General features: G+C 43.5%; 2 protein-coding genes across 6 annotated transcripts in view; one reads left to right on the forward strand and one right to left on the reverse strand.

Moving 5' to 3' along the window:
- Nucleotides 1-6,289, reverse strand: part of LOC109473408 (TBC1 domain family member 31-like) — a 33,774-nt gene extending 27,485 nt beyond the window's left edge. The window contains exons 1-4 of the mRNA XM_019773268.1: nucleotides 6,156-6,289; nucleotides 5,736-5,856; nucleotides 5,187-5,342; nucleotides 1,809-1,924 (exon numbers count right to left, since the gene is read on the reverse strand). Coding sequence (XP_019628827.1) covers nucleotides 1,809-1,924; nucleotides 5,187-5,342; nucleotides 5,736-5,815 — 352 coding nt within the window. The 5' untranslated portion in view covers nucleotides 5,816-5,856; nucleotides 6,156-6,289. The remainder of the gene's footprint in view (nucleotides 1-1,808; nucleotides 1,925-5,186; nucleotides 5,343-5,735; nucleotides 5,857-6,155) is intronic.
- Nucleotides 6,290-6,555: 266 nt separating this feature from the next.
- Nucleotides 6,556-25,548, forward strand: part of LOC109473762 (solute carrier family 12 member 4-like) — a 92,697-nt gene continuing 73,704 nt past the window's right edge. For all 5 annotated transcript variants that reach the window (XM_019773788.1, XM_019773789.1, XM_019773790.1 and 2 more), the window contains exon 1: nucleotides 6,556-6,845. In XM_019773788.1, the coding sequence (XP_019629347.1) occupies nucleotides 6,668-6,845 (178 nt within the window). In that variant the 5' untranslated portion in view covers nucleotides 6,556-6,667. The remainder of the gene's footprint in view (nucleotides 6,846-25,548) is intronic.

Consider the following 25,548-nt stretch of genomic DNA (forward strand, 5'->3'; position numbering starts at 1 on the left):
CAATCAGCAAACACAATCGCAGGAGGAAAGCTGAGTAAATGGAAGGGTATATCTGCCGCGGGTCTCCAGTGGGCCAGAAAATGAAAACCCCGGCTCAAATTTACACATTAGACAGCCGACTGATGCCACGTTTTGGCATTCTGTGCACATCTCGGGCATCTCCCTACAGTTTCACAGGTACAAAGTGTCACAGACAGGTCTCTGTGCAACTGACCAACAATTGACATAACCAGTATATATATCCTTTGGGAAATATATAGTACATGTCAATGATTAGCAAATAGCCATTTTACTGATAATTGCTGGTAGGGACAGGCCCCTGAGGTATCAGCATTGTCCAAGGGGTGATGCCACTGATGCCACGTTTTAAGCATTCTGTGCACATCTCGGGCATCTCCCTACAGTTTCACAGGTACAAAGTGTCACAGACAGGTCTCTGTGCAACCGACCAACAATTGACACAACCAGTGTATATATTATCCTTTGGGAAATATAGAGTACATGTCAATGATTAGCAAATAGCCATTTTCCTGATTGTAGGGACAGGCCCCTGAGGTATCAGCATTGTCCAAGGGGTGATTGTCGACATGCTGAATTATCCTTTTCAATGGGAACACCACCTGTGGGGCTCAGCACGTTACTGTACCATCTCAACTTTACTCACAGTGTACTCCTGCCTGTTCCATTTACTTAATGTCAAAGCGGATGGTGCCAGCCATCCGTCTATATACGAGGGGGTGTCAACTGTTATGGAGTGATACCTCAGTGTGGATGTGCACGGGATGCACAATATTCTCCTTCCATCAAGGCCTCCATAGCATGCCAAAAACTGGGGGTTTTGGGGTCTTCAGGGTCTTTGGGAGCTTTTATGTGCTATTTTCTGATTGCATATAGACAACATAGCTGGCCTGGTTGAATTACACTCACACTCACTCACTCACTCACTCACTATCCTGGTTTTATATATAATCAGAAAACAGCCAAAGACCACCAAACCCACAGTTCTATAAGCCTTCTACGGAGGCTACTTCCATCCAGTATTTCAGACTGGGCCCTATATGTAATGTCAACCCTATACGTCATGTATCATTGCCATTGTGGGAAGACAGAGAGACGTTTCCGTACAAGGAAAAGGCTCGTGAGAGAGGAAAATGACTTAAGATGACTTATCTGCACTGGGATGTATTTTGAGTTTCTTAAGTTATGCTTGGTCAGTTTTACGGCAAGGAACTGTTTATCACTGGCATACAGCATCTGGAATAAAAGATCATGAACACTGGTGCCAGACTGATGGCCCAAGCTGTACTTTGGCCGATAAGTGTGCACCATGGACCATGAAAGCACAAGGCAGCTTCTAAGGTTCCTAATCTTTGCAATTATAATCAATAAGTCTGCAGGAGATTCTCGTCGCCAGCAGAACGTAACTGGGGACTCAACGTCGGGAAAAGTCTGTTAAGGAGAGATAAATCACATTCAGGAAGTTCCTGAAAGGGAATGTCGATCATGGGTAAAGGAATTCATACTTTATATGTCTCAGCTATGCACCTAAGGATGTGCAACATTACCAAATGGGTTTGGGCTAAAAATGCTACATGGCCTATCATCAATAGAAGTTAAGACTTCTTGGAAAGTTAAATGTGCAAGTCACAGCATTGAAAAGTTTACTGGTAACTTCTCTCAATCTAATAATAATAAAAAGCACTGCCCTGTCACAAATTTTATTTGCACCACACTATTTGGTGTACATACATTTTTTCATAACATTGTTGCACATGCATGTAAATATTGTAAAGGAAACAACACAGTACCTGTATCGTAACATCTGAGTGTGTAGTCTGCCAGGGCAGCCAGGAACTCTGTTTTCCTGCGAAGGCCAAACGCTAGAGCTGTGCATGCCTGCCCAATCCTGTGCACTAGGGAGAACCTGCAACAACAGAGTTGACATTAAGATGGGTCCCAAGATAACATCCTGTGGTACACATGCAATTATGTTAGATCTACATGCACAAGATGAGTTATTTTTCATACATATTTCAACCATGCCATTTTTCTACACAAAGCCTTAATCTCATTGGTATAAAGTTATATGTGTCCCCATGTAGGGTCATGGGCTGCTGAATTTGGCCTTGGGCCAGAACACGATATTGAAATCACAGTCAGGCTATACATCAAAATGTAGCTAAAGCTCACAGAGCTACAATGTACAGTCATTGATTGATTAAAATGACAAGTTAAAATAGCCTGTGGGATATTTCTAAGCCACTGATTTCTATGATAAGCATCAATAACCTGCACTAGGTATGTGATTTACTGAGATATGGCAGTACTAGTGAGTAATACAAGAATATGGCAGCCTGGGTGAACTTGACATCAGTCTTAGGCCATACCATTTTAATTTGTTGGTTCTGGGATTTTTCAGAAAAAATATGAAGTGACAGGGCAAAAAAAATGAAATAAAAACATGTTTTTACATCCTATTATACATGTAACCCTAAATGCTATGATAGGAGCCATGAAGTCAACACAAAAGGCTGGGTTAATATTTAAATGAAATTTGAACTTTTAATCAAACCACTGCATTGAAAGATGGAAAAAACTGCAGTAACAACTAGGAATTAACTCAACTGTTGGGGGCAAAATATGAGCATATTTGAGTTGATTCAGAACAAGAATCTTTTTTTTTTGGCAAATCAGAAAAAAATGAGGAGGCGAATCCGAGAACCAACAAATTAAATTGGTGTGGCCTTAGGTTTTCCACATAGCCTTGATCTCTCAGTCTACTAAAGCAGTAACAGTAACAGTCACACATTGTATTGAGAGTGTTTTGTGTAAAGTTACAAGTCTTGTCCCAGGGGAATGTAGGGTGATTTGTTACAACAACATATATCACATGTATAACTGGCTCACTGTTATCCACCACACAATCCTTACACACACTGATGGATTGCCATGTACACAATACCAGCAACACCATCTATGCATGATCTGTATGTTTCTTTAGGGAACAGTTATGGTAAAAAGGACTGGCGCAACGACCTCTGCAGAGTAATGGGCTGATAAATTTTACACAAGAGCTGCCTTTGTGAAGAAAGCCAAGGACATCAGTCATAAGCCTACTTGACTTTCAGGACAGGCTACGAAAGTGTGACGCAGAATACAGAACAACACGTACCTTTCCGATAGATATTATACTTGTGCTTATAACAGATTCATATACCTGGTTCAAATGGTTGTAATTGTGATCTGACAAAAAACTCACACCAGAAAAATTATTGAAGGTGGTCGATCCTGATAACATGCCTATCATTCGCTGTCAAATGTTTGAAGTATACACGTACAAGTTAATCGATAATGTGTCCACAATGCTATTAGCATTTAAGTAATTGTTTGTCTGATCATACTTAAGATCTAGGCCACATATCTCAAGGTACAGTAACATACTAGTCAGTAGAAATTACATGCATGGGATGGGAATTGTGATCACGGTTACAGCAATTTTCACAAAAAAAAACTGTAACCAATCTATTCTTCAGCATCAAATTACATTATGTCAGTTTTGTAGGTTACCCCCTAGCCCGTTGACCCTAAAACATATGCACTGATTTCCAACTGACCCAAATGGCATATTAACCTTTTTTTCATGATTGATGAATCATAAGTGTAATTGATCACAGTTTCAAGCATGATTTCTGGGGCATGATGGATCCATGTGAACTTTTCCTGAAGATGTTTGCACCATGACCAAAACAAACATATATATAGGAAGGCACAAATCCGTACTGTAACAGAACTAACTATAACTTGCTGGCAAGAAAAAATAGTAGTCAATAATATTATACTTGCATAATATATGCAACCAGCATGATTGTAGTTTTGAATGCTGGTTGCATATATACTGTATATATAATGTACTATGTAAGTACAATGTACTTTGAAAACACTGTTACTCTGATGATACAGACGACATCGTACTTCTTAAAAAATTGAGATTCTGACTGGAATTCTTAATATATTAAAATTACAGTATGCCAAAATGCCAAATCTCAAAATGCCAGACTGCCACTTTCTCAATGCAACTCAAACAGCGGTTTGTCACTATTAAAAGGCATTGCTGTATTAGTTGGTAATCTTGGAGGATTTTCTTCATCTCCTTCTTGTCCTAGTGACAACTCAATCAACTCATTTCATAATAGAAATTACACCAACTTTAATTAAGGTCTGTAGAAAATCTCAGTTCAGAAATTTAAATATTTCATAAAAATCGAATTCCACAGGCTGCTGTCATGACTACGAAGAAGAAAGATTTTTTCTCATATCAACATTAACCAATTCTGTCCCAGGTTCTGCTGCCAGGAATGCCAGGTTTAATCAAATTCTTTCGAATTCCTTTAATGAAGAAGTGGGTTTACCACCGTGCCAAAATCAATATGTGTGAGTATTAAAGGCTTCTTAGTGTGCAGGTAGCAACACCAAGCGAAATGAAGATACATGCTTGCCCTTTTTTTGCTTTTGCATTAGAGTTGAATCCCTTGTTCCTGGTAAGATGTTTGATCTTACTGCACACTCTCCAAAAAGCAGGATGGATCACTTATACTATTGGAAAATCCATATAGTACATGTTGCTGTGCATCTTAACTACGTTAGAAATTGGTTTCAAAGTAACATGTATCTGTAAAATGCATTTATCAGTCTTACTTACGTATACATTTGTCAGACTAATTAAGCAAAGTTAGGAGAGTCAGACTATCTTCTAATTTTGCTTAATTAGTATAATAGTGACTGATAAATTGTTAACCTGGAATCTAGCTGTGAATGATACATATTCATGCTACAAACTTCACAAGTAAGTTACATTTGTGACACTGGAAGATTAGAATTAGTAATATTTGTAGTACAACAGTCTGTACTGATTTATAATGTTTACCGAAGGAAAAAATTTTTGCTCAGTTTTTTCCTCTTCTTCTTCTCCAAATAAGGTCAATGACCTGAACCAGACATCTGTAACCGTGGGAACTGGTGTTGTTTTTTATATCATGCTACAATTTTATAGCAGGAGGGATTTAGACTCCTGTCACCATATAATATTACATGAATGTGTTTGAGTAAGAATTAACAGAGCAGACTATATGCGAAGGTAAACATTATGCGTTATGCTTATTGCAAAATGTTACCTTTCAAGTTTTTACCTGTTTTTTGCGACATCAAACAAGTAGATGTTGCCTTGATGGTCTCCTGCTATGAAACTGTTCCCGGTTGAGTCGAATGCTGCATGTAGGAAGCGGACAGTTCTCACGTGTGGAGACACGGCAGTTCCCAATGTGTGCTTGATGCTCACCACCAGTCTTTGAAAATGGAAATCAAAATTGCACAGAAGTCTACCTTCTTCAGAGGCTCACCATTTAGAAAATATGGGGTCAGAAGTGAGTTTATTAATCATGCTACATATCTATCATTCTAAAATTGTAAAGACGCTGAAAATATTCTTAAGTTACAATCGCAACCCTCCACTTCCAAAAAATAAACAATGCTACCTGTTACAGTATCATAAATTTCAACAAGGATGTTATGTCAGTTAATGTGCTAGAAATCATATATGTCCCAGTTCCATTAAACTCCGAAAACCATCTGTCAGTAAGTCGAAAATGGCAGTATTGATGCACTTCATCACATGCAAGGAGTGAAAATTGATAAATATATGACACACCACCATAATAATTATCAATACTACCACTCACCCATCATCGCTGGAGGGGGCTGGTTTGCGATGCCAGATCTTACCGGATTCTCTCTTGCAAACGTCGAGGGACTGTGCCATTATATTTCTTGTTGTTGCTCGGAGTTTAGTTGGACTTGAGCCTATAAGCAAAATATTATATCAACAAATGATCAATATACCAATTCAAAGAGATTTGTACAATTAGATTTGTAACATGACGGTTACTGTACGATTTAGAACACGAAGGTTACTGTTAGAGCTCCACAAATATATCCGTACACGTTCTTATCTGTTGCTACTGGAAAATAGTAACTTGTTGTGTTGTTATCTAGTGGATACAGGAAGTAAACGTTTATACTGCAAGAATGATCTGATGTTGCCAACGTCGTATAGTGGACCAGATCGGAAATTTATGGTGTCCCCCGCTCAGATTATGCACCTTAAGTCATCCACAACCATATGTCCATCAGGCGGCAATCAAAGTGAGAAAATCAGACGAGAAAATGCCGATCTTTTCGGACGTCCCACAAGCAAATCTCCGCTTGGTTCACCTGACGAATTTCAATATGGCGCCCAAAGCGATCGGACTAGACCAAAACATTTTAGGGATGTACTGCTTTGAACTATCAACTTGTATTCATCATTTCAAATGATTAAACACAAAATATTTGATACATTAATTTAAAATTAATTTTTAATCTATACACTATCTAATTAAGTATATTATCATATATTTATACATAAAATATTTTATTTCTACTACTAGTATACCTTACAGATGGGACAGTCTATATCCTTATAGGGAATGATGGGATAGCTAAAAATTGAAAACGAGGCTTTCATTAGTTCGATATCTGGTTCGATTTCGAACGAGGTAATTTCCCACTTTCGGACGGTTTCTGCTTATTGTCATGTAAAGCCGCCTTTCCGTCGTTTGATCGGGTCAAAAAGATGTCTGTGCGCTTCGCGGTCAGCTCCGTGAAGGAAGATGAAGATGGAATAACCAACGAGCCGGCGTCGGCGAGCTCGCCGAGCGAGGCCAGCGGCCCTACGCTGTCCCCCACCTCCCCGCCGCCGAGGATCGAGATCGTGGAGTACGGAAGGGAACCCCACACGTACAACGACAAAGGTAGGACTCCCGGACAACTGCAGCAGGTTGTTTCGGACAAGTTGCCCTAGTTACATACCTCTGTCCTGATAGCCTAGAGTACCAAGCTTTCATTCCGTACGGTACTGTTGCAGGTGTAACGGAGAATCATCCATACGTGTTCGCCGTCTGACTAACCAGGCTTCTTACCCATGCGTGTCGGACTTCCTAACACTACAGTAACAAACACGTTTCAGGCCGTTTGAAGGAGAGAAGCACCTCCTTAGTAGCGTTCTTGGTGATTTGAGACGCTCGAAATGGCAAAAAGGCGTTTACTACAACCTTCACATACATGTCCAACGTTTTGAACGTATAGGCAAACTTTTTGACGTGCATACGGTATTGGGCAACACCCTTCAAACTTATGATTCAATCCCCAAGGAATGGAGTGAGAACTTGACACCCTAAAAGTCTTCGCGCTGTTGTTTACTTTGCGCCTTTATCCACACAATAAGTTATTGTTTCACTAAAGGGCTTCCAGGTGAAAGTTTCCGGTATAACTGTCAGTATTCAGGTACTTCCTACATAATGACATTGGAAGAATGTGCCAGAATTGTCAATATAAGGCTTTATTAGAAGAAATGAGGGATGCCACATTAGTTGAGGATGTTGTATTGAATAGATTCCCCCAAAGTGTGAAGTTTGCAACTTAATGTAGAATTATGCACAATTCACGCACTGTAGAATACTAGTATGTATTTGTTTTCCTTTCTTTTTGGTTATCAGTGATAATATCTAATTAAGTTTTATTGCCTTCCACCAGGAATCACAGGTTAATAGTTCAACAAACCAACATAACCAGACCTGACAAATTAACATTCTATAATCTGATGAAAACTGTATCTAGGCCAATAGGAGCAAAAAAGGTGCTCAAAATTTATGATCTCTGATGAATGAATGCTGATTGCTATCATTTTATGTTCTGATTACTTAGAATTTAGATTCTTTTCACGTGACATGTACATGTATATTATGTGCGGCACCTGCACAGTTTCAGATAGGACTGTTGCCATGTAGACTAGTCTGCCCCAGGCTGTTTGGTCCATCTGATTTTAACCTTATTTACAGTGCTGATTTATGGTTCTTTAGCCAGTTGTTGTAGCATGTATGACCTCTCGCTGTGAATTTGAGCATTTCTTTGCCTTGTTAGGGGACACACCCCAAAATGGTAGTTCAAAGGTTATACAGGGGCTTGTCTTGCTGTTTGTCAACAGAGGTTAAATGGTTGCTAATTGCTTTGTATTACTACTAATACGTCCTCATTTAAGTTCACTGCTCACTGCCCATTTGTGTACTCAAACAGCCAGAATGGATGGCTACTAGACAGGTTATACGGTATACATGCCTTCAGTTAGATGTTCATAAGTTTTTATTTTCTTACTTTAAAGTGCATTGAAATAGAGAAAAACTCTCGCAAACTGTAAAACGAAACTGATTCAGCAATTATCTTAAATCACAAATTACTTTACTGCAGGAAGAATACTCTATCACTGCGAGCATTGTCCCAAGGGTCTGATAGATAATGTGGTAATTGCATGGTTTAGTAAGATATGGGCATACCCAGGTCCCATGGGGATAAGAGTCATTTGGTTCCATACATTCCTGTTGACTGGGAATCAATAATGAGACCTGGGATTGACCACGAGCTGAAGTGATCGTTTACAGGAGCACCTGTCAACATCAGAAGAGCATGGAAGCGGAATGTACATGATATTTGGAGCTGTGCACCCAATTATTTTCTGGTGCACCCAAACATTTTTATAGGTTTACGTATGTAAAGATGTTAAATGTATACTACTGTAGTAATACAGCTTGTTGTTCACTTCTAAGTGTCAGAAAAAGAAGAAAATCTTTTTGTAGTATTTTTCTTTATAAATCAAATAAAACATAATTAGTTTTTGCTAAAATTGTATATGGTGCACCTAAACAATTTTTTCGCACCCAGTTTTTAAGTTGGGTAAGCTCTGTGATATGGATGTACAATTGTTATGATTTTAATTTTACTTTTTGGTTATCATAACTTTTTTTTTACAACTAGTGTTGGTTTACAATTCTTTCATTTGATACAAACATTTACCTTAATTTGTTCTGATTTGACATAATTTTCCCACATTATATATTTCTGTACCTCTCACTATATCCAGAAATGTCCATCCCAAAGCCAAATTAAGAAGTAGAATAAAGATTGATGCAAATTGTTTATGAAATAACCAGACTGTATTTGTAGTAAGTCATCCATCATTTTTATGCCAGGGATCGTATCTTTCCAGGGTCCTGCCTTTGAAGTTTGGTACATACGACAGTATCCAGGGCTACATGTGATTTTCCAATATCACAATATGAAATGTTATCAAGGTTCCCCTCACTCAGTGAATAATGCAGTGTCGGTGAGATAGGGCATAATCATATGTATGTGTGACTAACGGATTCTCCAGTGGGCTTTGTTTTTATCCAGTGACGTGTATGTATGCTAGAAGTTATCAGCCGCAGGCACCTACCTAGTATATTGCATCTTACTTTAAATGATATATTGGTATAGAAGAATGTTGTCTGCTACAGTAACCACACATATATCATGTTGGGATACAGTTGAACGTGAAAAACATTGTACAACCATACCAAGTAGCCTCCTTCGCAGACTTGTAGGGTGCAGCATTATTTTTTTTGGTGAGCAACGCGAAGGGACGATTTTGCCGGGGAGAGACAGTTTCGCTGCCCAGCAAAACTCTCTTGGCTGCAAAATTGCCCATTCGCGTTGCTCACCGAAAAATATAACGCCGCGCCCTACAAGTCTGCAGCTGCGAAGGAGGCTACAACCAAGGAGGTTTAAATGCAAAGCTTGGCAAAAGCAAGGAAGATTAAGGTCTCATACGCCAATTTCACTGTCCCATAGACTTACACCTTAAAATACGTCACTATTTTGGCTGTGAATCCAATCAAAAAAACGTAAATCAAGAGTTTTTTTTATTTCTATAGCAAGCACACATATCATTTAAATATTAAAAAAATTTTCCCCAATTCTAACCGCTAGTTCGATATTTACGTCACCTGTAACTGCAATTACCCACGATCCGCCAGAGGCCCTCTCACGGCTCACAGTGCCCGACCGCATAACTCAGGTCTAAAAAGCGTACACGTCCGACAATCCCTCGGATGCCGAAACTTCCCTGCCCGATTCTGTCAGTAATAAACAACCTTTCATCTCAACCCCTTTTTAGATCAGGTCTGTGCGATGAAAGGGAATTTATGATAGACCTAAACTCGCACTGTTCGGGCTCAATTATTTTTTTGCACGCACTCTTTTAGACCCTACACGCGGAGTAATTGCGGTATGAGACCTTAATAACCATTGATTATTAAGATTCTGTCTTAATCGAAAGATTATTCATCCCGCAACGATCTCTGAAAATTTTGCTGCTTTGCGTCACTCCGTTGCCAAGCAACAGCGCAATGATTCATGCATGCTTTTTGGCATTGGAAGCGCCACCTACCAGATTTGTCATGAAGTCCAATAGGGTAGCCACAGGAAATAAAGTTGACTTTCCGCGACCCTTAGTGCTCACCGGAAATCGCTATCTGACCAGTAATCGAGGATTTTTGATAGAGAAACGTGCTCTACACACATTGTTTTATTTAACGGAGCCAACTACGGACAAAAGAACCTTTCGACGCAGTGTTTTACCAACATGTCTGGAAACAGCTTCAGAAGGAAGAGAAGGAGAGAAAATGGACCAAATGCTGGACAATTCGGAACTAATAGAGGTCCCCCAGAGATGCAAACTGCTGTGGAAGAAGATGACAGTCACGACGATAGTCCCGTGGAAGAGATTCGCCGTCACAAGAGAGACATCTGGAGCTTGGCGCGCGACAAGCCTGGCGCCAACCAGACACCAGGTAGGCTTCGCCCTGAACCCGCCGATCCTACCGAAATGGATAAGTTAGTGGTAGCCACCAGCCACGAGATGGAGAGCTTGGTAAGAGAACAAAGATTGTTCGATGTCCCCCTCCTTATGACACTGATCAATAACTTCCTGTCAAACCACTCCCAGGAAAACCCCAACTGCAGCCCTCATTGCGCCATGCCGGCCTCTGGCGAGACCCAGTACGGGTTCGTATTCGAGGAGAGTTTAACCTGTACCAATTGCGGTTTCACGTTTGGTCCGGTAAAGTTGTACGAAGAGGCAGAGCGGTTCCCTGGCAGGACCAGGGGGCCAAAGCCCGCAAAAACAAACGTGAAGTTTGCTGTTGCGCTCACCAAGGTCGGCATTGGTGTAACGGGGGCCAAGACCCTGCTAAGCGGGATGGACATCCGGACACCGAGCATTTCTACCATGCAGAAGCTGGTGAATTCGGTGTGTGACAACATGGAGACGATCCTGGAGACCTCCCTGGAGGAGAACAGAGGGAAGCTTCGCCAGGTACTGAAGCTGCGCGGGACAGAGGTCCGGGAGGGGGAACCTGTAGAAATAGCTGCAATGACAGATGGCTGCTATAACAACCCGTGCTATCACGGTGTGTCACAGCGGGCGACACAGGTAACTATGCCTTTCTTCGAGACCGAGACCGACGAAAATCTGCTCATTCATTTCAAGTCTGCAAATAAGTTGTGTCAGGTCGGAGAGGGACAGCGGGAGGATGGGGAGGAAAATCCATGCCCGGGGCACGAAGGACATTGCTCCTCTACCTTCGACCCGGCCGAGCCCATCGGAAATGCAGAGAGGGTGCTGGCAAAGAAGGCAGCGTTGGACTTACTAGGCAGCCCAAACCCTTTAGTTCTGTCTGAGCTTGTCTCAGACAACGACAGCAAAACCGTTGACGGCATTCAGCAGACCTACGACACGCTGAAGGAGCGGTACCACGCCCTTAATGGAACTAGGGCTGACAGGGATCCTGGTGTACGTGATGGCGACGCACGGCCGTCCTCGTCGTCGACACAAGGACAGGGGCCGTCTGAAGAACGCGTGCTCGGCGGAGACATCTGGGAGGAGGGAGTGACGGTCAAAAAGGAAGACTGCACTGTCCACGTCTCACGCGGACAACGCAAAGTCGTCTTCAAGCTTCAACTCAGCTCCCAAGTAATCCTGGGAAGGCCACTTCCCTCTGACTACAAGAAGAGCGCCGCCCGCGATAAGAAGGTTCGGTTCTGCCACGTGCTCAGCCACGCTTTGTCGCGGCGCTGTCAGACCGAACTTTCCCAGGCAAGGGCGCTCCATCCAACCGAAGAGGACAAGTTCCTAAATGCCGTCACTGAAGCAAAGAACAACATCTTGGACTGTTTCAGTGGCAACCATTCTAAGTGCAAGCGAGTGTCTTTCGCCTGCAAGGCCAGGCCGAACGACCCAAGCTACAAGCCGCGCCACCTACCCTGGGGTCAGAGTCTCTGCATGACTCCAGAGGACAGGGAAGAGCTCACAAAAGCCATAGAGTACAAATTGTCTCCCGAGATGGTGAAACGCCAGCGAAATCTGCGTTCCACCAACATTTGCGAGGCCCATCACCTGCGAACGCTGAAGTCCCTGCCTAAGAACAGAACACAGAAGCGAAACATGGCAGGCAGGGCAGCAAGTGCAGCTCATTCGGCGGCTGTCGGTGGCATGGGCGAGTCAATTGCACGGATTACCAAACGCCTTGGGTGTGACTTGCAACCAGGGGGCCCAGGAATGCAGTTTTTGAGCTCGGCGGATCGCAAGGCGAAAGCAGACAAGTTGAGACAGAGGGGATTGGCCTTTAAAGGAGCAAGGGCGGCGTCCCGGTGGAGGAGAGAAAAGAGGAAGAAAGGAGCGGCTGGTTACAAGACAGAACATGTTCACCCGAACTTTTCCAAAGAACACTGTTACAGTGAGAAAAAGGACTAAGCTTTTGTATAGGAGTTGTGTGATGTGACAGCGAGGTGTTGTTGACGAACTGCACTCCACGTGTGTTGTACGCAGACTTGTTAACGGTACGGCACGGGGTATCCCGTACGGCACGGGGTATCCCGTGCCAACCGCCACATTACTTTTGTTATTGGGGGGGGGGGGGGTTGTTGTGCAGAGGACGAGTGTAGAGGATGTTTGGGGGGGGGGGGTAAGGAGGGGATACGCAGTCTTCATGTTTATTTTTTTATGATACAGTTAGGATATCCTGGGTGGTTGCCGGCACACCGTCCTTCAGAGAAACAGTTCTTTCTCTGCTGGTTCACGACACTCTCCTCGTACGACAGATGGGTTGGGTTGACGCAGAGTTTTTCGTTGCACAGGTGGCTGACGTGCATACTTGTTGTTAAGCTAGGACGATCTGAAGTCAAAAAGAAGATCACCCTGTGCGGACTGACGACACGCTCGTCTCCCTCTGCTGTTTTGACCTTCATTCGGCCGTACCCGTCCCTGCACCTTGCTCCAGTCCACGTTATGCAGCCTCCTGTGCTCGCAACACTCTTCTGTTCTATCTTGGCACGTAGCGTCCCTTCTGTGTCGGCAGAAGGACGTTTACTGAAGAAGTTTGCTCTGTACGAGGCCATGACACCGTTTAGATCAGAGTGCGTCCGTCGGCAAAGAAGTCACAGACGGAGTGCGAAGTCAGGCTAAACCAATGTGATGAATTGACACGTTGTTACAAAATTGACGCCTCTAATCCACTTGACGGAAGCGTATGACTACTGTAAACGTTTTCTATTGTTTTCTTTTTTGTTATCTTTCTTGTTCCTTCTTGTCATTCGTGCATCATATTGTAAAATTTGTTATGAAAAAGCAGATATGATTCGTCTTACTTGTCCCTTATATTAGCCCAAACTATGGACTTGTCGCCACTTCATCTATATCGATGTTCATCGATGCTCTCCTCATTTTTAACTGTCAAGGACTACTAATTTTGTGTAATTATAAAGACTAATAACCAATATTGTGTGTGATTGTCTATTATTTCTTTTAATATTGTTGTTAGATTAATAGAAAACATATTCTTCATAAAAACATAGCTTTAGCACCCCCGTGAAATATGGGCACGACCGTTTCCATGGCAACGGTCAAAGGTAAACATTGCAATTTGCGCCGAGAAACGTGGGTCGACGCCTGGGCTCAGATTCTGTTTAAATTTCCGATCCATCATAAATCGCTGATTTTTAATGAATATTTTGAATTTCTATTAAGGTCTCATACGCCAATTTCACTGTCCCATAGACTTACACCTTAAAATACGACACTATTTTGGCTGTGAATCCAATCAAAAAAACGTAAATCAAGAGTTTTTTTATTTCTATAGCAAGCACACATATCATTTAAATATTAAAAAAATTTTCCCCAATTCTAACCGCTAGTTCGATATTTACGTCACCTGTAACTGCAATTACCCACGATCCGCCAGAGGCCCTCTCACGGCTCACAGTGCCCGACCGCATAACTCAGGTCTAAAAAGCGTACACGTCCGACAATCCCTCGGATGCCGAAACTTCCCTGCCCGATTCTGTCAGTAATAAACAACCTTTCATCTCAACCCCTTTTTAGATCAGGTCTGTGCGATGAAAGGGAATTTATGATAGACCTAAACTCGCACTGTTCGGGCTCAATTATTTTTTTGCACGCACTCTTTTAGACCCTACACGCGGAGTAATTGCGGTATGAGACCTTAAGGTTGATATCTCAGGTTAATGTACATTGTTGGCAGCTCATTCCTACAAGTATCAGCATGACTGTGCAGAGATGGAGATAGGAGAGCCATATGCACCTTCTTTCTACATGTCTTTGTGGAGTTTATCCCATTTCCCAAAGCTCATAATACTTCAGCAGCTTGTAGAGGTGGGGTGTTGGGGGAGATAGTGACTCTATACATTTTTATGCAACACTAGCTTACTGCTAGAATAGGAGATATGACTACATTGTACATGGGGTGGGTGGTTATTCCAACTTCAATGTTACTTCTTTGCAAATATCACTGGTAGCCTACAATCGCGTCAAATGGACAAAAGTGAGACTTTCCTGCGTGTTTTGAAAAAGACGTAATTGAAACACGTCATTTTTCAAAAAGACGCAATTGAAATGCGTCCTCTTGAAAAGACGTGTTTCCAATTAACCAGGGACGCGTCTCTTTGGTTACCCAGCAGTGTGAAATGCGTCATCTTGCAAAATACGTGTTTCCAATTAACCAGAGAGGCGTCCCTGGCAGTCTGACTGACCACAGGACCTGCCTGGCCGCGCTGCTAACGCTGTGAGGAACACCACCGACTTGATATGGCGGGGGGGCGTGTCAGGATAATGTTACCACTGCGTGCAAAATGTGACAAATGCTTCTTTACTCGGATGTGTTTGTAGGCTGGGGTTCTACTCCGGAGCGCGTCCATCTGCTGTTGGTTTGGGGTATTAAAACGATTTGTTGGTGTAAAAAAACGAGGAGAGTTATTAATTACTCTATTAAAAGTTTATGGACCCAACGCCGCTTATCTTGCACGCACATTTTGCCCCTTTGTGTTTTCTGTGACCCCCGCCGTAACTTCCATTGTTTGTTTACCTTGTAGTAAGGCGGGTTTTAACAACAGCCCTTGCTACTGTATGTCGCCTGATAGAATTTATGGACCCTGTGGTGTTTTATGGACACCGCCTACGTAGAAACTGTGACAATCTTTAGTGGCTGTATGTAAAACTTGGGAATCCCTACATCAATAGAGTGGCAAAGTTTTGGGTTATGGACCCTGGCAGTCTAACGCTGAGGCTACAATTATCACTCATGTGGAACGTGTCAGGATAATGTTACTAATCTCCAAGCAGATCCCTATCGGTGGCAAAAGACAGTATCCATTAGCCATAGGAGTTTAGCTCGCCACCGACGGGATCTGCGGACGGTTGAAACGTCAAAGGCTATTAACACCCAATAGTTAGCTAATCAAACTGAGCTTGTGAAGTANACATACAAACCTGCATCTTGCCACAGTATTTTGGATCAGACAGAGTCCTGAATGCTGCTTCGCTGGCCAGTTTGACAAAATGTGGATTTCAATGAAATGAATAGCTTTACATGGAAACTACAAGGGATTTAATTTGAAACATTTTCAGAAATACACACAAACCTGCATTTTTCCACAGTATTTTGGGTCTGACAGAGTCCTAAACGCTGCTTCCCTGGCCAGCCTTACAAAGTGTGGATTTCAACTTTAAGACGTTTTAAAGGGATTTAATTTAAAACATTTTTCTTTCCAGAAATACACTGGTAGCCTACAATCGCGTCAAATGGACAAAAGTGAGACTTTCCTGCGTGTTTTGAAAAAGACGTAATTGAAACACGTCATTTTTCAAAAAAACGCAATTGAAATGCGTCATATTGAAAAGACGTGTTTCCAATTAACCAAGGACGCGTCTCTTTGGTTACCCAGCAGTGTGAAATGCGTCATCTTGCAAAATACGTGTTTCCAATTAACCAGAGAGGCGTCCCTGGCAGTCTGACTGACCACAGGACCTGCCTGGCCGCGCTGCTAACGCTGTGAGGAACACCACCGACTTGATATGGCGGGGGGGCGTGTCAGGATAATGTTACCACTGCGTGCAAAATGTGACAAATGCTTCTTTACTCGGATGTGTTTGTAGGCTGGGGTTCTACTCCGGAGCGCGTCCATCTGCTGTTGGTTTGGGGTATTAAAACGATTTGTTGGTGTAAAAAAACGAGGAGAGTTATTAATTACTCTATTAAAAGTTTATGGACCCAACGCCGCTTATCTTGCACGCACATTTTGCCCCTTTGTGTTTTCTGTGACCCCCGCCGTAACTTCCATTGTTTGTTTACCTTGTAGTAAGGCGGGTTTAACAACAGCCCTTGCTACTGTATGTCGCCTGATAGAATTTATGGACCCTGTGGTGTTTTATGGACACCGCCTACGTAGAAACTGTGACAATCTTTAGTGGCTGTATGTAAAACTTGGGAATCCCTACATCAATAGAGTGGCAAAGTTTTGGGTTATGGACCCTGGCAGTCTAACGCTGAGGCTACAATTATCACTCATGTGGAACGTGTCAGGATAATGTTACTAATCTCCAAGCAGATCCCTATCGGTGGCAAAAGACAGTATCCATTAGCCATAGGAGTTTAGCTCGCCACCGACGGGATCTGCGGACGGTTGAAACGTCAAAGGCTATTAACACCCAATAGTTAGCTAATCAAACTGAGCTTGTGAAGTAGGTGCTAATTACCCTCCGCTGGCACGGCTCGTGCCACTCTGCCGGCCAGCCGGTGACCGTTACAGGAAGTCTCTCTACGGGTCACTGCACCAACAGTTATTTTGGTCAGTTCAAATCATGGAGGAGGGTTCGCCGTGTCTTTCGCGATGTCTGGGGTTTTGAACCTCGAGAACCCCAGTCGCGGGCAACCCTTACCGCCCTGGACGGCAAAGACCTTTTCGTGGGCCTTGCCACGGGCCAGGGGAAGTCTCTCTGTTATCAGAGTACCCCGCTCTGCGTAGACGAGCCGCAAGAAGAACGTTTTGGACAAAAATTATGGCTACGCGCCTTTCCTTTGGTGTGCTTTGCCACCGCATCCAAACATAAACGTTGGGGATTTCGATCATACGGCATCTTGACAAATGTTTGCGAGTGTAGAATGAAACCATATTTATATTATAGGACGATTTGATTTTAGGTGCGTGATTTTTAGACTTCTCGGACGCATTTGAAATACTCAATATAGAGGGGCTCATTCGTGCATTTTTCTAGTTACATTGTGATGCTCTCAGGTTCTTTCCGTGGCGCGCACGAACGCCTGCTGAGATGCGCGCGGGTGACTGAAGGGTTTAGCGGCCGGGAAAATTCGCACTGCTATTAATTGTCAACAGGGAGGGGCAACACCACCATTTTGAAGAGGAATGCTCCTCCCTGTTTCAGTGTCCGCAGATCCCGTCGGTGGCGAGCTAAACTCCTATGGCTTTTGCCACCGATAGGGATCTGCTTGGAGATAAGGTATTAAAACGATTTGTTGGTAGTAAAAAACGAGAAGAGTTACTCTATTAAAAGTTTATGGACCCAACGCCGCTTATCTTTAGAATCGTTAGAACCATGGTGTCATGCCTTATTTGGAGCCAGTACCCGATGTTGTCACGTGGCGGTATGGCTTTATTTTTCAGGATTTCTGGGCGAGCCTGAGAACGTGCCAAGTTTTGGACGAAAAGCAAGCACTTTCTCGCAATTTTCTCTCCATTTTAGGTCCAATCTATTATATATATATCTACAGAGACATGTGTTGGGAAGTAGCTAATTGTTGTGAGCAAAATTTGGGCAAGACTTCAATGCACTAAACTAAACGCCCGCTCAGCTTCGGTAAGTCTTTAAAATACGAGGTTATCGCGAGCCGCCGGCCCGTCACCTCAAGCTGACCCCCTAGGGGAGCGGCTGTAATAGACCCAAACAACGGGAGTACAAAAGGTATATTTCTACCGATTTTGACATCTAACTAGTACTTGTTCCTGGTATTTTTCCATATATACATGTATAATGTTTCAGGTGCCACAGAAGGAAAAAAAAGCACAAAGCATATGAACAAATGGCAGCTCCAAATGGGGAGTGAAAATCATTATAGATACATGTACGCCGGAGTTCCTATATTTTCATGTAAAGCATGGACCAGCAATGTTCTATTTCAATATGCTGTAAACGGTGATTTTCAATATGCTGTCAACAGTGATTTTTGGTGGTCAATTAAACAAGACTAATACGCGAGCTGCTCAATGTGAAGGTCACCGGAACTGCCAGCGACTTATCCCGGCTGGCTCGTCCTGGCGTCTTTTTATGCCTTATTTGTTGCCCGCCACGCAAAACCTCTGCTTGGAGAGCAGTTGTGTCGTGCATGTTAATTGGCAACAGATGTCCTACACTCTTATCTTTCACGACTGTGAAAGGCAAAAATGTTTTCTGATGCAGCGTTGTGCCTAAATGTAGTTCACCGGTAAATACGTGGGAACAATAACCAACGTTATCATTCTAATCTAAGCTCTAGACGTTACGACATGTCAACACTCGTTCGTTTGTGTTATTTTAGTTGCGTTCATGGCGCCGGACTTCTAGTTTATACACCGGCACATGGCATGGCGTATAATAATACTTTTGACACGATAGTCCGATAGGTTTGGAAACTTTTTCAACGAGCATGTCATATTTACCCTACAGAAAGTCGGTTCTGCCTGTGACAGAAAGAAATAAGAGCCACAAGACAAAATGCGTACATTTACAAAACACCCATATGGGATTAGGGAAAGGTACTTACGGTTGTGTGACAGGAATCTCCCGGGGCGAGCGCTTTCTTTCCCACGACAAAAGTTCGGCGGTTGTGTTCTAATCTGAGCTGAACAAGAACTATAATTTCGTCCCACGAGATATCGGGTTGTTTAGAAACAACATTCATCTACATTTCAGCACCGGAAACTTCGCAGGTCGAAACAAAGAACTGCCTCACAGCTTTTTCCCGTCCAAATCTGGACGAGAAAGGAGTCTTGGCTAGTGGTGTACTCTTTCGTTTTCACACGTCTTGTTGCCTTAGTCCCTGCAGTTTCGCGTGCACTGTCCCACATCCAGTAGAAAATGCGGTCCTGTATGCGTCCTGTTCTGCTATTTGTATCGCGCTGTCGACCTTGCTGTACAATAGGGGAAGGGGTAACAGTGCCCCCTCCCCCTCCCCTCTTACATAGAGATATGATGATCTCACAATGGCTCAATGCTTTGTTTCTGATCTGGAATCTGTCCTAAGTGACTATCAAAGTCACGCAAACGTCCTCCTGTCTCGCCGTGTGTTAGGATATCCACCGATCGTTCCAGCAGCTTCCCTGTTGTTGAAAAGTGAACTACGAGAGAGTCCTCCACGCCGTGCCACAACTGTCCCATAACACTGTTTCGCGCCATATTATTAACCAGTTGCACATGGACCAGGGATGGACCAAGGAAGTACATAAACAACTCAACATGCAGGCCGTGCCACTGAAAGCGTTGTCTGTAGAAAGCTTTTTGCTAGTTTTATTCAGATTTTTTATGAACATAGTTTCATCAACTATCCAAACCTATGATACGGTATGATGTATCGACACATAGGTATTACATGGCAGATCATTAGGTTAGATGTATAAGTATAACGACACCAATCACCCAAACTTCCCCTTTCCAGAATGGTATGATCCCGGGCTTCCCACAAGTCCGTTCGATCACACGTAGTGATGGTGCTATATATATATAGAGAGATAAGGCGAGTTGGAACACTGTCGATATATATTTAAAATACATACAATTGTAAAACATATATGTTTAAGAAGAATCTATATATGCTTTTCAAAACATATATGTATAGTAAATACAGTTGTAAAACATATATATATGAAAAAAACATATGTATGTTTTTTCAAAACAATATATATATCTTAAATACATATCATTCCAAAAAAAATATTGTTCACAAAAAGTGGTGTTTCCAAAAGCCTTATCATATGAAAACATATATTGTTTACAAAAAGTGGTGTTTTCAAAATCCCTATCATATGAAAACATATATTGTTCACAAAAAGTGGTGTTGCCAAAACCACATTACTGTTGTGGGGGTGATAAAAAAACTTTTTTTTTCGCCTAAGTTTCTTCCCCTCTTGTCCAGTGATTCTTAAAGCTACGCGTAATTTTCCTTCCAAAAAGCCTTTTCATTATTGTATTTTGGTCAGATCTTTGCATTATTGATGGCGACACTATCAGGGCGTGTACAGAAGACGGACATGTACACAGGGGACTTATTACGCGGCCGAAAACCAGGTCAGGGCCCAGCACCCAGTGACGAGGGAGAATGGCAGATCCCGTTACTTTCCGCGCAAGAATATTTCAAACATTAGGCCACAGGAGCCCAGGAGCCGAAAATGTACATTTTGTCTGAAAATATGTATGCCAAAAGCATGACTAAAGTTCTGTGGGCATATCCTTAAGGTACCTCTATACCAAATATCCGTTTAGGGCACAGGAGCCAAAAAAAGGGGGAAAAATTCAAGGTATCCCCTATACCAAATATCAGGTCATCTGGGTTTAATACAAGGGCTCCAGAGCCCAACGTGTACTTTTTTCCTGCCTAAAAATGGCAAAAAAGGGGAAATAAACACTTTTAAAAACACTCAAAAAAAGTCTGGGGGGTATTTTCCCACTCTACCTCTATGCCAAATTTCAGGTTATTCAGAGACCTAGGGCCTATGGTATGGCTGAACTATAAAAGACTCTAGAAATACCTGTCGCAATACCTCATGTATTTCTCGGAAATCTCTTTATAGTTAGCCAGCTGATAGGCCCTGGTCGATACTGGGATGGCATCTGCCCGGGAGAAGATGAACACCCTCAAAATGTCCTCCTCCCGTGGCCCCGACGATGTGAATCGGTTTCGTGTTGTTTGTTTGAGCCACGAGATTTGGACATGGTGTTCACCTACTCCCCTCACCTCTCCCATGTACCAGTTCCTCTCATAGGCAACGGCGACGAAGTCGCCTTTCTCTAATGCCCCTTCCAAAGTAGCCTGCTCAGTCTCCTGCTCCACAGCAGGCACAGCCTCCTGGTTCTGACTGTCTCCTCCATCACCCGTCTGACTGTCTAGTCCATCATCCATCTGACGGTCGTCTCCATCACCCGTCTGACGGTCGTCTCCATCACCCGTCTGACTGTCTAGTCCATCATCCATCTGACGGTCGTCTCCATCACCTGTCTGACTGTCTCCTCCATCATCCATCTGACGGTCGTCTCTATCACCCGTCTGACGGTCGTCTCCAACACTCGTCTGACTGTCTCCTCCATCATCCATCTCACGGTCGTCTCCATCACCCGTCTGACTCTCTCCTCCCTGACCCGTCTGACGGTCGTCTCCATCACCCGTCTGACGGTCGCCGTTTGTCCCTTCCGACGTCTGGGCTCCATTCCTACGGAAGAAAGAACCAAATGAATGGGGAGTTGTATTGAAACGTGTTTGACTTAAGTACTAGTAAGTATGAATGACCGTTCCTCCCTCTGGCTCAGCTAATGTCTCCGGTGGCAAAAGATTAAAAGGACGCAGGAAAAAAATGACGGTCAACAGAAATGCTATAAATGTTTGATGTGCATAATAAGCTTGGTAGGTAAACGGGAATTATCTATTACATACGCTTTCTGTTGTTGGCGATACCGTCGCCTCTGCCCATTCCTGACAATAATGTCGGTCAAAAGCTTCCGGGCGTCGCTGTTGTCACGTACGGCAGGCAAGTCGGCAAGGACCTGACGTACAGTCTGCCGTATAAGACCCATGTCCTGTCTTTTCCCCTGGACCTCCCTGTCTGGCACGATGGTCTTCCATGTGTTTCGGCACAGTCTCTGTTAATGTCGACAAGTATTGTTGGATTGTGAGTGCTAAAATTGATTGAAGTGCCAATAGTTGCAGTTCAAGTTGTAAGCTCAGAGCGTATTATACTATAGGCAATAAGGTAATGAATTATTTAAAAAAAGAACACGTTAGTCACTGAAGATTCTGGTGGGCATACACTTGTCCGATCGGCAAGACAGTATCCAGCCGATTACCAAAGACCTTTCCTTTCTCGGATTTCAACAAAGATTAATTTCCAAGCTATCGGTGGCAATAACAGTATCCAATGGGCGAAAGGAGTTTATGGGCCAACAAATTCCTGTAGGCAGTCAGCTTGAAGAATGACTTATCAACACCCAATTTGCTTCCTATCAACATCCAATTCCTGCTTATCAAACTGTGATTGTCCAGTGTTAATTGCCATCGATCTGGCAGGGGCGCGATGAAAGGTCGCCACGTTCCAGCCGGGGAGTCCGACCGCGGTCCCGGAAGCCTCGCCACAGGCCAACTAGCAGATACTTACTTACACTAGTAGACATATATCCATTTGTTTGGTCGGTGGGGAAATGGATACAGGCTGATGCTGTCCTATCCTCACAGAAAGATCTGTTTGGAGATTAAACTACGATGACCCTTTGCTGGCCAATAGCTGATTCCACCATTCTCTCAGGACGGCGTTAGGTGCTAGACCATTTTTGTGTAGGGCTTTTAGTTGCATAATCTGTAGGACGTTTACCCTGACTAGCAACCTGAAAAAAAGAGTCGGCATGCATTTTCCATGTTTTCCGTCTTTTTTGGCGCTCTGCAATTTCCAAACTGCTGCGACTCTGAACTTTCAGGGAGTAGATTTCTCCATAACACGTAGGCCTAGGTTTTCCGACAGAGAATCGGTAACCTGTCCTTACTTTTTGTTGTCTTTGCCGTTGTCTCGCAGAGAACTACTTTTTTTTGCACTGACAGCTGCATATCTGCATTATCTCTCGGGTTTCCATTGCGATCGGGGCTCTTTCGGTACTCGGTGCCTGCGTATATCCCCGCATGGTCCAGCCGGCGCAATTTCTACCGACTTCTACCAGCGTCGGTGGAGAATGCATGCTGTGGTGCGTTCCTCCCGACATAAACTCCCCTCTGGGCAGTGTAGTATACTTTTTAAAGTCTACTAAGAAAGCTATTTCCGGGCTAGCCTAGGTTGCAACCTTTCGATATTTCATCCTTGGTATCGAGTTATTTTGAGATTGATAAGACAAAAGCTGTACACGGTTCACGAATACTTCGATTTGTTGGCTAGGATTTATGTAAAGACCTGTAGATCGTGTCGGCCGAGAAAACCTTTCGTGGTGAGGGATCAACTATAATTTGCACGCGGCAGCACTTTTCAGTTTATGCGGAAGGATTTAACTTAACTCCAAGGTGATTTATTTTGGGGGCAGAATCGAAAAATTTACCTACATACATAGGCACAGCACACGATCCAACACTCCTGTTAGGAGCCGCTCAAAACATCTGCGTTGAGCGAGGGATTTAATTGTCCCTCCAAACTGTTGTAAACATTCTTCCGAAATAGTCCGGACATGCTAGAACAACAATACCTCGCAAATTGCGGTAACAGTTTACCATGCTAATTTGTAGCCTCCTTCGCACATTAGGGCGTGGAGGGAGGTTTGCCGGGGAGAGACGGTTTCGCTGCCCAACCGTCTCTTTCTAGCCTGGGTGCCAGACCTATAACACACTGGACACAAAGTACCTAAGTGAGCATACTTTGTGTCCAGTGACACCAGTGTGCTATGGGTCTGGCACCCAGGTTATCTCTTCCCGGCAAAACTCCCTCGGTGGCAAAATCGTCCTTTCGCGGCATAACTCACCGAACTAAGAAAATAACGCCGCACAAATCTGCGAAGGAGGCTAGTTGATTTCACCATATACCAAACGTTGATGTGAGCGTGAGAAGTAAAAATCTTTTCTTCGTTGAGAAATGTACGGGGACAGAAAGGCTCCCGAAGTGGCATCTCTGATACGAGGTCCATCTCAAATCGGAATGTCGGACGACACGGACCATTACCAACTTGGCCCAGTCAACTCGGCCCATGTGCCTGTAATCTGTGGCCCGTTCGATTCTGTCTTTGCGGACACCATGATCTGCTTGGAGATTAATTTGCCTGGTCAACTCGACCCAACTCCCTCGAGTTTAGAAAACTCTTTGGCACAGCAGGAATTTGGTGATAAACAGATGACATAGGACGTAATTTGTGACTAATGATTTACGTACCACAATAGTGTGTTATGAACAGAGCCTCGGAGAGATTCAGCCACAACTAGAGCCCATACATGTGAACGAAGTGTGTATGAATGCCACAGACGAACTAGGACTTGGGACATCACACTGTTACATGTAGTAGTAGTAGTAGTAGTAGTAGTAGTAATAGTAGTAAGCCTTTATTTAAACCAGAAAGTTTGTTCGGTACATACATATGACCGCATTTCAACACGGTCGAGGGTGAGGGCGGGGTTACAAGTCAAACCAAAATACAAATACATGCCTTACATGTCAATGTAATTCCTTCTAAGTTCCTTCTAACATCTGCTAGAGACTACACTCCAAAAATGTGAACAAAGCTACCAAGTACAGCTTTGTAGCGTAGCCTGGATACCATCCTCCGAAGTTTGCTCGCCGGCCAGGCACCAGGCCGTATATAAGCGCCTAACCACGGCGTCTGGTCTGTTTTTACTTTCGGGGCAAATTATGAGTGCAAGACCTTGTCAAAGGAGACTTCCGGCAACAAACCAGATGGTACCCAGGCTAACAACTGTCAATGCCCTCTGGAATATGATATACATTCTGTGTTAAAGGTAATGTGTATAACGAAAATTGCAAAGACTTACGTTTAACGTGTTTTTGTTGAAATTATTTTTGTCCGCATCCAGCCAATCATTTATATGGAGGGGGGACCGCGGCCGTGACACATGTTCTAAAATAGCAACAGTAAAAGCATTTTTACCAATATGCATTGATGAACACGAACATTTATAAGATTTTATATTCCCAAAAGTCACAAGATACACAGTACCCAAGACATTCAGAAGTGCAATACTACATCAGAATCGGCATCAGCAAGAGGAGTCACCAAAAATATAATTCGTTTGGCCTTGGGTAAGAAATTAAACAATTTTGGTACTCTACCTTGCATATTGGGCGTGCTGGTCCTCATGGGACGGAAACTCTCCGGGTCGGGCTGGGGGGGCCAGCTTCTCTCGAAACTCCAGTTGCCGTAGGGCTGGGGGGGGCATGGCGGCCGAGCGGGCTGGGGGGGCCAGCTTCTCTCGAAACTCCAGTTGCCGTAGGGCTGGGGGGGGCGATGGCGGCCGGAGCGGGGTGCGGTTGCCAGCTCCTGTCCAAACT

Source organism: Branchiostoma belcheri, unplaced genomic scaffold (genome assembly GCF_001625305.1).
Source record: "Branchiostoma belcheri isolate BF01 breed outbred unplaced genomic scaffold, Haploidv18h27 scaffold3, whole genome shotgun sequence".
Lineage (NCBI taxonomy): Eukaryota > Metazoa > Chordata > Leptocardii > Amphioxiformes > Branchiostomatidae > Branchiostoma > Branchiostoma belcheri.